We start from the raw sequence: 15877 nt of genomic DNA on the forward strand, positions 1-15877 counted from the left end.
CAGCCTGCCCAAATTGATTACCCCAGTTACACCGCCACCTCAGCCTGCGATGTACCTCTGCCACAACTTACCTTCACGGATCATCTCCAGCCATACATTGAGGCCTGGCAACAGATAACCACGGATGAGTGGGTCCTGGACACTGTGGAAAGAGGATATGCAATTGAGTTTACCTCTTTACCTCTGGTGGGACACCGTAAGGTAACCCCCGCTTCCACCCCCCTTGTCGAGGAGATCCAGAACTTTCTCCAGAAAGGGACCATATGCCATCTGAAGCCTACAGAAATCCCTCAATGCTTCATCTCTAGATACTTCCTGATCTTCTATCCTAGACCTACGGGGCCTAAACTGCTACATCAAACCCCGCAAATTACGGATGGTTACACTGACGATGATCTTGGCCCTACTGACCAGAGGAGCCTGGTTTGCTACGGTGGACCTCAGAGATGCATATTTCCACATCGGAATGAGGCGGTCCCATCGCAGATTCCTTAGTTTTCAGGTTGGACACCACTGTTATTGTTTCAATTAACTCCTGTTTGGCTTGTGCACTGCCCCGAGAGTTTTTACTAAATGCATAGCAGTTGTTGCCGCATACCTCCGCCAGGTTGGCGTTGTTATTTACCCTTAAATTGATGGTTGGCCAATTGTGTCTATTTCCCGATGAAGACTCCTGACTGACATTGACGTTACCTTGTCTCTTCTCCAGGACCTTGGACTGGTGGTGAATTGGGGAAAATCCTACCTGGCGCCTACCCAGTCCATCGAGTTTATTGGCGCTGTCATCGACTCTGTACAAGAAAAGGCATTTTTCCCAGAAGACCGCTTCAGGGCTTTGAGGTCCCTAATTCAGGTCATCCACACACGTCCTCGCATTTGCGCAAGGCAAATTCAATCGCTCCTGGGAAACTTAGCTTCCACCAAGGCCGTGACCCCCTTCGCGAGGCTTCGGATGCGCCAACTACAGATGTGGTTCCTCCAAGTGTTCGACGTACTAAGGGACCCACCGGAGAAGCCCCTGACGGTCCCTCCGCACATCCTAGCCTCGCTCTCCTGGTGGATGCGCAGACACAATGTCCAGAAAGAGATGCCGTTTCATCAGCAGCACCCTACAAAGGCCCTCACTACAGACGCATCCTTGTCCGGCTGGGGAGCCCATCTCGACGACTTGACGGTGCAGGGCAAGTAGTCTCCAGAGGAATCTCAACACCACATCAATTACCTGGAGATGTTAGTGGTTCAGAAGGCCCTCAGGTCATTCGAACTCCCTCTAACTGGCCATGTTGTCCGTCTCCTCACGGACAACACCACAACCAAGTTTTACATCAGCAAGCAGGGCGGGACATGCTCTTGCAAGCTGATCCACCTCACTCTGCACGTCTGGAACTGGTGTGTCCTGTGGAACATCCACCTCCTTGCTCTTCACATGCCAGGCGAGGAGAACACCTTGGCGGACACACTGAGCAGATCGCTGAACTCCTGCTACGAGTGGCAAGTAAATCATCGATCTCTACAACCCATATTCAACCTATGGGGGACACCTGCCATGGACTTGTTTGCAACACCAGAGAATGCGCAGTGCGCCCAATTTTGCACATGGCACCCAAAGGGCCATCCACCGGGCTGCCTGGGTGATGTGTTTCTATACTCCTGGATGCAGGCCCTAATGTACGCCTTCCAACCTCTACCTCTAATCCCAGGGGTCCTATCAAAGCGGCAGGCAGACAAGACGGACTGCATCCTCCTGACACCGTGGTGGCCTTGACAGCCATGGTTCGGCCCCCTAATCCAAGCCTCGCACAACGTGTACTAGCGACTACCAATCACACTGGACATCCTCACGACTCACAACGGGCAAGTTCGTCATCTGGATGCCCGCACTCTGTGCCTGACAGCTTGGAGGATCTGACCTATTCAAGGCTCTCCCACTCTGTAAAATCAGTGCTGGAGGCTACGCATAATGTGTCTACTAGGAAGTCTTACACATACAAGTGGCAACGCTTCTCTTCCTTCATGAGACAGAAGGGACAGGTACCATCCTCAGCCCCTGTCCCAGTAATTCTGGACTTCCTTATGCATCTCTCGAATAAAGGTCTCTCCATCTTGTCCATAAAATGCTACCTCGCAGCCATTTCATGGTACCGACACAAGTCAGGCCTGCCTTCCTGCTTTGAGCAACCACTTGTTAAATTGTTTTTGAAAGGGCATAACAACTTGTTTCCCCCGACACACCCCCAGGTGCCTGCATTGAGCCTGGAGTTGGTTTTGTCTCAGGTTTTTTCATGTGTAGCATGACGCCCACCTCCAAGGTTGGTAGCTTGCTAGTCACCCATATGTGTGCATTTCACAGGACCACACAGAGGAAACTTTGGTTGCTTACCTGTAAATGGGTTTCCTCTAGTGGTACCTGTGAAATCCACACAACCCGCCCATCCTCCCCATTGGACTTCATGCTACGGTATCCTGGGCTGCTTTTTGGCAACCGAGGAACTGGTGGGCAGCCCTGCCTACCAGCTATTTATACTATTGGGAGAATGGGCGATGCTACCGCCAAAAAGTATCTTTTAAATTCCAGAAGGTTCCGAAACTGTCTGCGCAGGCGCAGAAAACCCATATGTGTGGATTTGACAGGTACCACTAGAGGAAACCCGGTTACAGGTAAGCAACCAAAGTTTATTTCAAGAGTCATGATGGAAGATGAAACTATGGGCACACCTTTTTGAAGCAGAGACAAAGAGACAATAGAGTGGCATCACCTGAATTCTCCCATGGAAAAGAAATGCAAAGCTGTATCTCCAGCAGGAAAAATTATGGCATCTGTCTTCTGGAATTCAGGAGCACATCATGACTAAAGGGACAAATATTAATTCGGATGCATATGTAGAAACTCTTCAGAAACTTCAGTGAGTTACATTTAAATGTGTGCATTGTATTAGAATTTCTCCTTCAGGCAGCTGTCCTTGTTACCATCCAGGCCAAAGGGATTATTACTGCCATACAGGCCAACGGTGAACAGCTATGTAGTAACAAGGAAAGGTTAATGTGTATTAGTGACTTTGTTGGATACTTGTCTTTTATTTTGAGGCTGGGAAAAATTAGGAAGGCTAAGAACAGACCAGGGGTTTTTATCTTTATCCATTGTTAACCTCATAGAATCCTAGAGTTGGAAGAGAGCTCAAGGGCCATCCAATCCAATACTACTCTGTCATATAGGAAGACACAATCCAAGTTCTCTTGACAGATGGCCATCCAGCCTCTTTTTCAAGACCTCTAGAGAAGGAAACTCCACTGGACCCTAAGGGTTCCACTGCTGAACAGCTCTTACCATCAGGAAGTTCTTCCTAATGTTTAGGTGCAATCTTTTTTCCTGAAATTTGAATCCATGGCTCAATTTGTCCTAGTGTTTAGAGTACTAGAAAAAAGTAGGAAAATTATGGCAGCTGTCTTCTGGGATTCATAAGGACACCATGCCTAAAGGAGCAAACATTAATTCGGACACACTTGAGGGGGAACAGTTTACACATCCACCCGATAGCCCTGACCCAGCACCATCAAACTACCACTATTTGGCAAACTGAAGAACTCCCTGCCTGGAACAGGATTCTGCAGCCAGTCCTACATTGCTCCAAAACCATACTATTTTCGGTTCTCTTTTTGCCTGCCCCCATTCTGTTTTCCAGAAAAAAATTGAAATTGGGAGAGGGGTGACAAAACATTCCAGTAAGATTCGGTCCATTGATGCCAATTGGGAAAATGTAGAGGCTCATTTCTCTGCCATTTTAGGTCTAGTTTCAAAATGTTTCACAATCTACAGATATTTGAGATTTTTTAAAAAATTGCAATAATTTTTTAAAATTTAAAAGCAAGGGGGCGGTTTCCGGGAATTGAAACCCCAATGCGCTACAACTGGGGAGGAGAGTGGACACAGTCAACCATGTTTCTTGGCTGGGAAAGAAACGCAGAGTGAGAAAAATCTGGGAAAGCAAGTTCCTGGCAGGGGTCTCTCTGAAGGAGAGGCCTAGGGAAACATTTTTCTCCTTTTTCTCCCTTTCTCTTTCTGGCCTTATTTGCCTCAAGTGAGTGCTCCACCAGGAGGAGGGTTTTGGGGAGGAATGGAGGAGGCTGCCAGGGAAGAAAGAAGAGGAGGAGCTGCCGCCAACAGGCACCCACTTGTCTGATTTGCAAGGCTGCCCACATGCCATGGCCTCTGCCTCAGGTAGAGTGCCACTCAGCCCCTTGCCCTCATTAGCCAAAAGATCCAGCTGCTTGTGATCCATCCTAGTTAAGGCTCCGGCTTTGTCCTGCCCATTCCATTTTCCCAAATTGCCAAATGGAATTCTGCATACTCCCAGTACTTAATGTGTACAGATTTGGTGTCATCATTTTAATGTAATTCGGGGGAGGGGAATTTTATTTTACTATTCATCTGCATGCATAATGAGAGAAGAAGAGGAGTGAGACATCACACAATGTATAGTATTTCTTTCTGCCTATTGTTATTGCACTATTGGCCCTTAACAAAAATCTATTTCTAATAACAACTATATGCATCCTTGTATAGCTTTTACTCCAAACTTGTACTGCTTTCCTCTCCAGGTCAGGAAGACGTAAAAGTACAGTCGCTTTTTTGATATTTGCTGGCTTTGCCTGTATATTTACAATGTGTTTACCAGAAAATGCTGAGGGTGAGTATAATGTTCTGTTTTAAGCAAATATCATTTTTGCCAGTAGTCATGAAACTGATCTTTTCAGAAAATAAAATAGCAAATGCATTTAAGCCAAACAAGAACAGTATTTAAACAGTGTATTGTCGAAGGCTTTCATGGCTGGAATCACTAAGTTCTTGTGGGTTTTTTCGGGCTATATGGCCATGTTCTAGAGGCATTTCTCCTGACGTTTCGCCTGCATCTATGGCAAGCATCCTCAGAGGTGAGGTCCTCACCTCTGAGGATGCTTGCCATAGATGCAGGTGAAACGTCAGGAGAAATGCCTCTAGAACATGGCCATATAGCCCGAGAAAACCCAGAAGAACTTAGTATTTGAACAGTTTCTAAGATGAATTTCAAGCTCACATTTAAACTAAAAGGCAAATTTACTTGCAATACTAGTTCTTACATATCAGTGGCTTTGCTGTACATGTACCAAGTCACTATTTCTCCTTCATGAACAATCTTTTCATAATAGGGGTTGAAGGGTGAGTCAAACTTTTAATGTAGTGCCCCTCAAATAGAGCATTTTTTTGTTTAGAACTCTGTGTCAACCATCTGAATGGCACTAGATCATACTAACCTATGAATATACCTGGGTTCTTAAAAAGTTTCTTGTCACTGGAAGGCCTTGAAATGTGTTTTCATTTGTTCATAAAAACACTGGGAGGTTGATGTACTTTTCATAGGTGTTTCTATTCATTGTTTGAGTAGCTTTTCAAATGGCTCCTGTGGGGAAATGATTAACCATAAATGTTGCTTTGAAGCACAGCTTTTGACATCAGTACATCAAACCTTTGACTCCAGCTTCACTATTTTGTCCTCTCCAACTCTGTCATAAATTTATTTATTTATTTATCATGTCAGAAGTGTACAGTTGTAATGTATTTAAAAACACAAACAAAGTTTTAAAAACTTGGTATTATACTAAATATCCTTTGACCAGTAGCTGGGCACTTGGAGTATCTCTAGTGTTGCTATAAGAAGGTCCTCCATTGTGCATGTGGCAGGGCTCAGACTGCATTGTAATAGGTGGTTTGTGATTTACTCTTCTCCACACTTGCATGTTGCGGACTCCACTTTGTGGCCCTATTTCTTAAGATTGACTTTTTTGCTCTGGGATTTAAATCTGCATCATTTCAATCTTTCAAGAGGGGTGTTGTGTGGTTTCTGGGCTGTATGACCGTGTTCTAGCAGCATTTTCTCCTGATGCATCTGTGGGTGGCATCTTCAACCACAAAACACCCAAAGTGATTTTGGCTGTGAAGGCCTTCAACAATACAAACTGAGTACCATTTCTTAACTATTAGAAAATATGAAGACCTGATGAACTAATTAGTCTTGATTGCATATGATTTTAGGTTTGCACGTTCCATATTTGCAAACAGTCTCTTCTGTGTTCTGTTTTAGGATTTTTCTTCAATCCCAGCATTTTAGCTTTATATGGGAAATTGACCGTGAGTGCAGCCTTCAATATCATATATATTTACACCTCAGAACTCTACCCAACAGCAGTGAGGTAACTGAAAATGGGCATTCCTCCTCATATTTCTTTTAAATCCTGCAAGATCCAAGTGCTGATTGCAGTAGCAAACAAATAAAGTTGAGCCAAATTAGATCTCAACAGCAATTCAGTTCAATAGTTTAAGTAAAATTGCACTCTCATTCCCTTGAACAGCACATTGGGTGGTCCGAGCTGCTTTGGCATGAGCATAGAAAGGAGTCGGCTATTACTAAATAGCCTCCTGTTTGATCAGTCCTTTGCTGGCCAAAGGGCTGAGTAAAGCAGAAGCCAACCTTATAATGTATTTTTTAAATTAATGTAGATAGTTGCTTGAGATTCTATGGTTCAAGCTATAAAACTAACATGTTTTATGAAAGTTTGGTCCAGGGCCTACATGTGTCCTTCCAGGCTTCCTGAACCCCTAACGCAAAAGCCTCCATACATCTCTTTTCTTCCTTTTCTCTCTCTATATACTATCATATATACCTACTGTTTCCCAGGTAGTTTCATCCCTTCTTTTTCTGCCCTTTCTGTCAGAACCTGGAAGCTCTTGGAATAAAAGCAAGCTCACAAAGGCAAATCCTTGGATACAGCTTTATTTCCATCTTACCATAGGCAATAGGAAGACAGTTCTGAAAGTTTCCCTGCCAACCCCTGTGTATATCATTCAACTATCCCATCCCCCTCTCCTGGCTACATTCCATTCTCACAATTGCTATTCTACAGTTTCGTTCCCCCCCCCCCCCCCCCCAGATGTACATTCTCCTACATTCTCCTAGCCTCCTTCACTAAACATCCATGCCAAAGGGTGGACGGAACAGCTATTTCCAACCTGGTATGGACATCCTGACATAACTCCCCTCCAACAAAGTGGCCCTGGAAAAGAAAATAAGAAGAAAAAGGGGGCAGGGGACGAGGAGCATGTCAAGGTCCAGGCTTATGGGGAAAGTCTTTGTGGAACAGCTTTAACAACGTTAACAACAGCTTTAACATGTTCAGTGGCCACCCACTCAGGGTGTAGGGATCAAGAAGCCTACTGAACTAGATAAAATAAGCGTTCCCGAGATCTCTTAGAATCCAAAATGGACTTAATCTTAAAATGAATGTGAGCTCCCACCATTATCGGAACAGGGTCAGAGTTAGGTTTATACCACCGGTAGGAAGTACAGGCCCTCTTGAGCAGACTAACATGAAAAACAAGATGGACTTTTCTCCAAGTATGAGGAAAATCTAAACGAATGGCCACTGGTTTAATAACTTCATCATGGCAATAACTTCATCATCCAGCAAACCGAGGTGAAAACTTCTGAGAGGGCTGTGTGGATTTTAAATATTTAGTTGACAGATAAACCAAGTCTCCTACTTTGAAATCGGGTTGCACAGCCCTCTCCCAGTCAGCAATATTTTGGTAATCCTGTTTGGCTGACTACAATGTCAAATGCGTAATCGTCCAGGCAGCAGTCACCTTCTCTCCCCACTCATGCAGCACCCTTCCTGTTTTGTGTGGTGCAGCTAACTCAGGAAAAGGTGGGAAATCTCCTCTCCCCCCCCCCCCAGCTTTAAACAGGGAGACACCAGTAGACGAATGGTGATAATTATTTTAAGGAAACTCCACAAAAACAAAAACAAAACCTCCACTGGTCTTGTTGATGACTACTATAACACCTTAAACATTGTTGCAACATTTTCTGGACCCGTTCTGTGACCCCATCTGTCAGAGTGAAATGCAGTGCTGAGGGACCGCTCAGTGCCCATCAAGTTAAGAAAGCTTTTCTAAAACCTTGAAGTATACTGAGGGCCTCGATCAGATATTATTCTGAGCACCCATGAAGCTGGAAGATGTGATGTATGAACAATTTAGCCAACTCTGGCATGGAGGGAAGTGCCTTGAGGGGCAGGAAATGGTGGGACCCCATCTGCATTCTCAAAAAATTAGTGTTTTCTTTTACTGGGGTCCCATTGACCATGGACTTATCAAGCTGTGAGAATGAAACACGTGTTCTTACATGCTGGGCTTTTACTTCTAACTGGTTAGCTAGAGATGGAGTGATCAAACATCTGGTACATCCACAGTCTAGCAGTGCTTCTGCTTCTACCTGCATTCCCATCTTGGGGCTTTGTAATTCTACCCTGACCTACGCACAATTAAAACTCACCGACACGTCTTCACCCTGGGGTGATTTGATCTGCTGTCGGGCATCTAAAGCAGGTCGTTGCCATTTCCTGTCAACCAGTCGGCATGTTCCAATTCCAACTCTCCTCCTTCAGCCGGTAGTTGGCCTGGGGCTTGAGACGTCTCCGTTGCTGTGGACATTTTTTCTTTGGCCACCTTAGGAGGAAGAGGAGTCTTCTGTGGAAGGGACTTGTCCCTTTTCTGCTGGGTTTTTAACAGCCAGCTGCTCTGTGGCCTTCATGCCCACACGTAAAGCATTCTCCGTTCTTTCCTTTCTTCTCTTTGCTGACTGATCATCCTCTCATGTGGGAGCGGCAGGCCCCTCCCGTCTGAACTGCTGCTGAGTGTCATCCTCCTTTGTCTCTTGGTTGTCACGGCATCTGTTCCTTGTCACATTCCACTCTTCCAGCCAGTACAATCCACTCGTCCAAAGTATCCGGATTGCCACAATGTAGGGCCCATTCTAGCAAATCTGTTCTTGGTCCCATCCTGCAGTATTCCAACTTGGTAGTCTCTGACCAGTCCCAGATCTTTCCTGCTACTGTTTTAAATTCCAGAGCGTATTCCGACACCGTTTTGGCCCCTTGGTAAATTTTCTTTAACTGACCTTTGGCTTTCGTTTTCGCCAGGGCAAAAATTTCTCTCTTAAGGCTCTCAAGAAATCATCCAGTTGTCTTAGCTAAGGGGCCCTAGTGTCGCACATTTGCATTAACCATTCAGCTCCTGGCTCTTTCAAGTTTGCCCCTATGGCATGAATTTTTGCCCCTTCTGAAGGGAAAAACTTCCTTAAAATGCCTCACATTTGTTATGAAGTAAAGAGAGCTGTGCTGGGTCTCCATTAAACTTCACTCATAGCTCCCCTCTGCCAGGCACTGCTTGTAGCTGGCTTCTCCTCTATAATCCTGTTGGGAAAACAGAGGCACCCTGCTGTTCAACATCGTCCACCATGTCTTCAAACATCACTCTGCCCGATGGCCAGAATGCTGGCTTCACCTTTGATCTCTTTGTTCTGCGACCACCATCCAGGATGCCATCACCTCCCTCCTCATCTCATTGAGCTGGAGAGAGAAGGTCTGCAGCATTCTCTCCATAGCGTCAACCTTTTTTTCTGGCATTTCTCCCATTCCTACCACGGAGGGCGGGGGGGAGGGGGGCGGTTCTATCACACTGTTACACCTCTTCTCACTGGCATCTGGATGGAGGTCAGGGGCAACCCAGTTATCAGAAGATCAGTGCAAGCCTCACTATCCATATTGGATAGTTCCAATTCAAGTGCTGCAGTCAAAGCCCATTGAGAGCTCATCTCTGGATCCATCACATCCTGAGTTTCTAATAGGTACCTGGACTCCTCCAAAGATATGGTGCTCTTACTGTATGATTGCAAGCAATACGGTATATGTGTCGGAGTGAGAACTGTCTTAACCCCGAAGCTCTTGGATTAAAAGCCAGCTCACAAAGGCAAATCCTTGGATACAGCTTTATTTCTGTCTTACCATAGGCAATAGGAAGATAGTTCTGAAAGTTTCCCGCTAACCCCTGGGTATATCATTCAACTATCCCTCCCCCTCTACTGGCTACATGCCATTCCCACAATTGCTATCGTACAGTTTTGTTTTCCCCCCAGTCCAGATGGCCTTATTTAAGATGTATTCTCATCCATTCTCCTAGCCTCCTCCACTAAACATCCATGTCACAGGGTGAACAGAACAGCTAACTCCAAGCCTCTACGGACATCCTGACACTTTCTCTCATACCTTTTTCTCTTTCCTTTCTTTTCCTTCTTTCAATCTTCTTTTCCTTCCCTTCCCTTTCCCGCTCCTCATTTTTCCAGTTCTCTTTGTGGCTCTTTCCTCTCTCCCCGCCCCTTCCCCGCATACACATGTCACTACAACACCAGTCCATCGAAAAAGGCCTTACTGGAAGATGCAGCCCACAGCTGGTTTTGATCTTTGGCTGGTGCAGGGTTGAAAACTGCAGCCATGCTACAGTTGGTCACTAAGATGTGAATAATGACATAATTCAATCTGACACCGTCTTGTACATCAAGATGGTGTCAGATTGAATTATGTCATTATTCACATCTTAGTCTTAAATTGCTTTAAGAAAAAGGGACTTGAGTGACCACTGAAAAATTTAAATGCATGTTTCTGGGACAAAATTATTCATGCACTGCTTTTCAAAGATGAGAGTGCATTGGAAAGAGAAAGGTCTTTTTCTATATATGTGAACAGCTAATCCCCTTTAAAATATTACTTCTTGCTTAAATGTGTAGCAGGAAAACATGTTCCTATTTGATATTTTCTTAATATTGAGGACAAACTCTAGAATAATTTGAGCATAGTGTTATATTACCACCTAGTGTTCAGAGGTAGCGCTGCAAAATGTCTTTGTACAGATAATGACCAGACCTGTCTTTTTATTTATTGTACCTTGTAATTATTTCAGTATAGTTTATTCAGTGTGAGCTAGAACGATCTAAATTGGCAATCGAAACTACATTTCATGGAAATATAGAAACACAGGGTTGGAAGATACCACAGGGAAAGCAACCCCCTACCATTCGAGAAGGCACAATGAAACCACTTATTTGCATTCCCCACCCCCTTTAGTTATAACTTTATTTAAAGTCAGCATTTTTATTCCGGCCTTCCTCAGAGCACTCAGAGTAGCTGTAAGGTTTGTCTCCCAAACCATTCCCTGGTCCCCAAATTTATCCTTGAAACAAAACAATGTGGTTAGGCTGTAACCAATTCTGTGCCCGAGAACCTGTCATTCACAAACAAGTGGTACATAGAGTTTCAATTCATACAATCATAGAATCATAGAATCATAGAATCATAGAATCATAGAGTTGGAAGAGACCACATGGGCCATGTTCTGCCTCTGTGTTACTTGGATTGGATTGGAAGGAATTTTAACACAAAGGACAGATCGGAGGCTGTGTGTAAAGTAAGATAACGTTTATTTAAACAAACTTAATTTCCTTTCCTTTGATTGCCACTGTAAGTCTTTATGGAAAGAAATCTATGATCTTCTGCAGCCTTGTATTTAATCCAAAATGTGACTGCCTTTATTTTACTAAATAGATATTAGATGTGACTTCTATACTATAATCTAACTCTATAACTAATTATCTCCTACTGGACTATCTATATTATTTTACTATCTATATAACGCATGTATAACTATCTATGCATCTCTGATGTGACTGTATTATTTTACTATCAATATATCTCCGACATGACATGAAATCCTGTATTCTTTCTAGCCCTCTGTTCCAGTGGTTCTCAACCTGTGGGTCCCCGGGTGTTTTGGCCTACAGCTCCCAGAAATTCCAGCCAGTTTACCAGCTGTTAGGATTTCTGGGAGCTGTAGGCCAAAACATCTGGGGACCTACAGGTTGAGAACCACTGTTTCCCTACGTGGCTATGCTGTGAATGCGCACTAATGGTAACCTTCTGCGCATGCGCAGCACAGCTCGGAAATCTTCAGTTAAAATTTCAAATAGAATGGCGGTTGGCCCCGCGCACACTCCCCATGACACTATAAATAGCCCGCGGTAGGCTAACCGCCTCAGTTCCCTTCGTCCGCGCTTCACACAGACAGCTCAATCCTCGAAAAGAACCGTTTCGTGATCTGCCTGCCTATTGAGGCTAAAAATTGAAAAATATTTAAATATAATAATAAGAAATTCGTCCCTTAAAGAACATGTCGCAAACGAAGAGCTTTAAACGTTGCAGCGCTTGCCCCGCTAATTTTCCAGACAATGATGCCCATACTTTGTGCATCGCTTGCTTGGGAGAGGGACATCTAATTCAAAATTGTGCCATTTGCCAGTCCTTCACCCCAAAAACTAGGAAAAACAGGGAGATAAGACTAAAAGCGGCTCTTTATGAGCGGGCGCTTCTCCCTCCTGAAGACGAACATCAAAATGGCGACCCAAAGCAAGCAAAACAGTCAGACTTACCTTTGACGACTCTCAAAAAAGTGAAGAAGACCAAGAACATTGAAAAGTCAAAAAGTAATCCAAAACCGACCAAAAAGGAGGTGGCTCAGAAGAGCGGAACCACGCCCCCGATGCCGATACTCTCGGCGCCGGCCCCGCCTCCGTCCCTTTCAGGTGAAAGGGAGGGGGAGCCAGGCAGGTCTCCTCCAGCCTATCCCTCGACATCGGCTGAGATGGGGAATGCGCTTGAAAGACCGGCTTGGCGTCGCGCGCGCCTTCGCGCACAAAAGGAGTGAGGAGGAGCCATCGGGACCGGTCAAGCTCTAGTGATTCCACGTCAACGTGCTCAGATTCCTCGTGTTCAGCGAGGAAGCGCCGACGCGTAAGGGATGAGAGAGCATTCTCCATTGCCTCTTCCAGATCCTCACGTTGGGGTGGACCAAGGGAAAGGAGTGGCTTTCCACCCCCACAAGCAGGATTTTACCAGGTCACTCCCTAGGGAGAAATTGTATATTTTGGCGAGGAACCTTTGCCATCTCCTATGATCCAGAAAGTAAGCAGGAAGCCTGCGCCTGTCAAATACACTAGTGCTTCACAACAACGCCCTCTCCCTATGAACACTGTACTGAGATGCCCTTTGAGGGACATACCACCTATGCATATGGATGTGATGGAGCACCAACAACAAGAGGAACCAGTTGCAGATAATGACATTGACACGGACACCTCTGAGGAGGTGTTCGGTACTTCTAAAGATGATAAGGACACAGAGCCTAATACGAGGATTACAATAAGTTCCTGCAGTTAATAGGGAGAATGATAACTGCTTTGGACATCGCAGTCCCAAAACCGTCCTCAGCGGTGGATGACCCTATGTTTCCCCCGGAGCAGCAAGACACTCCATCATCTGCAATACTTCCTACTTTGCCATATTTGTTGAAGTTAACTAAAATACCTGATATGTCTCCATCTGTGGTCCCTGCCATTCCTAGGAGGGTAGACATTCTTTATAAGGTTGATTTGTCCACAGCTAAGTGGATAGCCCGCCCTTCTGCACCTAATACAGTAGTAGCGGAAGCGGCTAAGTCCAAAAAACCGAAGAAGTACACAATTTCCCCGCCTGATAAAGAGGGCAGGAAAATAGATTCCCTGGGAAAGAAAGTCCATATAGCAGCGGGTTTGTTTACTAGAATTGCTCACTACACAACATACCTGAGCGGCTACCAAAGTTTTCTTTGGAACAAAATGGTACCATATATTGATAGGTTACCATTGGAGGATAGACGTTTCCCTCGAGCATTTGTAAATGAGGCAACCTCTCTCTCAAGATTTCAAAAAGATATCGGCAAGCATACGGCAGAAACTGCCGGTAAACTGCTGGCCACTGCTACTGCCATAAGGCGACACGCATGGCTTCGTGCCTCCTCTTTAACAGAGGACAGCCGTTCATTGGCTGAGGATCTTCCCATGAACGAGGAAGGCCTTTTTGATCCTGCTACAGATGATAAAATAAAGCATTCCAGGGAGGTTTTGCAAGCAGCCAAGTATGAGTACCCCTGGCAGCGTGGTTACCAGCAGAAGCCTCGCTGGCATCAACCAGCAAACACATATCGTAAGGGTTTTTTCAGTGGTTACAATAATGGTCCAGGGTATAGGAATGTTACTTCTAAATTCCAACCCAATCGAAAGCAAAATTATAATGCCAAAACAAGGTACCAACTGTATAACAGCAAGGCGAAGAACGTAGGGAATCCAAGGCGTCGTCTTTGATGTTCCCATTGCACTTGAGACTCAGGAGCAATCTTATGTACAGGGGTCAAATGCTCCGAGTATTGCTGACTCCACCCAAACAGTAATGTTTTTTGACAGGTTGAGACCATTTCGGCATGTATGGAGTGCAATTACAACTGATAAGTGGGTACTAAAAGTAGTTAGTTATGGTTATGCTATGGAGTTTAAATCGTTGCCCCCGTTGGGCCATTTGAAGCATACACCAGAATCTCCTCCCTTATTGGAGGAAGTATGTAAACTGTTGAGTAAGGGGGCAATTTCTCCTCTCGAACCTTGTGATCTAGATAAGTGTTTTTTCTCAAGGTATTTCTTGATTAAAAAACGAGGAGGTGGTCTTCGACCTATTTTAGATTTGAGAGAAGTGAACATGTTTATTTATTCACAGAAATTTTGAATGGTCTCTTTGTCTTTGATTCTCCCACTACTCAATAAAGATGTATGGTTTGCAACCATTGATTTGAAAGATACGTATTTCCATATATCTATGGCTGCACACCACAGGAAGTATCTTTCCTTTATGATTGGAGAGAAGGCTTATTGTTTTAATGTCCTCCCATTTGGTTTAACAACAGCCCCGAGAGTTTTTACGAAGTGCATGGCAGTAATCGCAGCCCATCTTCGTACTCGGGACATTACCATCTATCCATATATAGACAATTGGCTTTTAGTAGGAGATACTTACGATCCGTTGCAAACGCACATCAGTACAACACTCTCTCTTCTCCAGTCCCTAGGTCTCGTTGTGAATGCAGAGAAATCCAATCTACATCACATCCAAGTCGCAGAATTCAGTTTATCGGAGCAGTACTGGATTCGATGCAACAGAGGGCCTTCTTGCCGGAGGACCGCTTTGCATCTCTGCAATCCCTGGTTGCCCAGGTCATTCGAGCGGACCGGGTGTCGGTGAAGAAAATACAGGCATTATTGGGCCATATGGCTTCAATGACTACCGTCACGCCGTATGCCCGACTGCGACTCAGACCCCTGCAGGCCTGGTTCCTGTCGGTCCACAGTCCTGGGGTGGACAAGCCCCATGCCTGGCTGGAAATACCATCTTCAGTCAGGCAATCCCTTTTTTGGTGGACAGATCCGTCCAATGTCTCTGCAGGCCACCCATTCCAGCACCCCGAACCATCCAGGGTCGTCACCACAGATTCCTCCTTGCTTGGTTTGGGAGTGCATTTCGAAGGTCTAACAGCTCAGGGGACATGGACTCCCGAAGAGTCTGTTTCCCACATAAATGCACTAGAACTCATGGCTGTAGAAAAAGCTTTAAAATCCTTTGAACAGGCGCTGCTGGGTCACGTAGTACAAATAGTTACGGACAATACAACAACGATGTACTATATAAACAAGCAGGGAGGAACCTGATCTCAACCACTGTTAGACCTGACGTTACGCATTTGGGAGTGGTGTGCGGCCAGAGAGATTTATCTAGTGGCCGTTCACCTACCAGGAGAGGAAAATGTGTTGGCCGATGTCCTCAGCAGGTCTCCTCTTTCGAACCACGAATGGTCCCTCAATCAGGGAGAGTTGAATCTCATTTACAAAGCATGGGGAACACCAAAGATAGACCTATTTGCTTCTCAGGAGAATGCGAAGTGTCCCCTGTACTGCGCACGCAGACGAGCCAATCCCAAACAGGGCTGTTTGGGGGATGCCTTTCTCCTGAAGTGGGCAGGGGATTATCTTTATGCGTTCCCCCCATTTCCCCTTTTACTCGAGGTGATTACAAAGTTACGGAGGGACAGGAGCCA

At 45.2% G+C, this 15877-nt stretch overlaps 1 protein-coding gene and 1 long non-coding RNA gene across 6 annotated transcripts in view; one reads left to right on the forward strand and one right to left on the reverse strand.

Annotated features, from left to right (window-relative positions):
- The window catches only part of LOC137096494 (uncharacterized), a 43162-nt gene extending 34489 nt beyond the window's left edge, over positions 1-8673 (reverse strand). Inside the window, exons 1-2 of the long non-coding RNA XR_010909494.1 lie at positions 8367-8673; positions 72-142 (exon numbers count right to left, since the gene is read on the reverse strand). This is a non-coding gene — a long non-coding RNA (uncharacterized lncRNA). The remainder of the gene's footprint in view (positions 1-71; positions 143-8366) is intronic.
- Positions 1-15877, forward strand: part of LOC132771208 (solute carrier family 22 member 15-like) — a 105765-nt gene that overhangs the window by 59414 nt on the left and 30474 nt on the right. For all 5 annotated transcript variants that reach the window (XM_067465667.1, XM_067465666.1, XM_060768924.2 and 2 more), the window contains 2 exons: positions 4597-4685; positions 6117-6225. In XM_067465667.1, the coding sequence (XP_067321768.1) occupies positions 4597-4685; positions 6117-6225 (198 nt within the window). The remainder of the gene's footprint in view (positions 1-4596; positions 4686-6116; positions 6226-15877) is intronic.

This window comes from Anolis sagrei, chromosome 3 (assembly GCF_037176765.1).
Source record: "Anolis sagrei isolate rAnoSag1 chromosome 3, rAnoSag1.mat, whole genome shotgun sequence".
Taxonomy (NCBI): Eukaryota; Metazoa; Chordata; class Lepidosauria; order Squamata; family Dactyloidae; genus Anolis; species Anolis sagrei.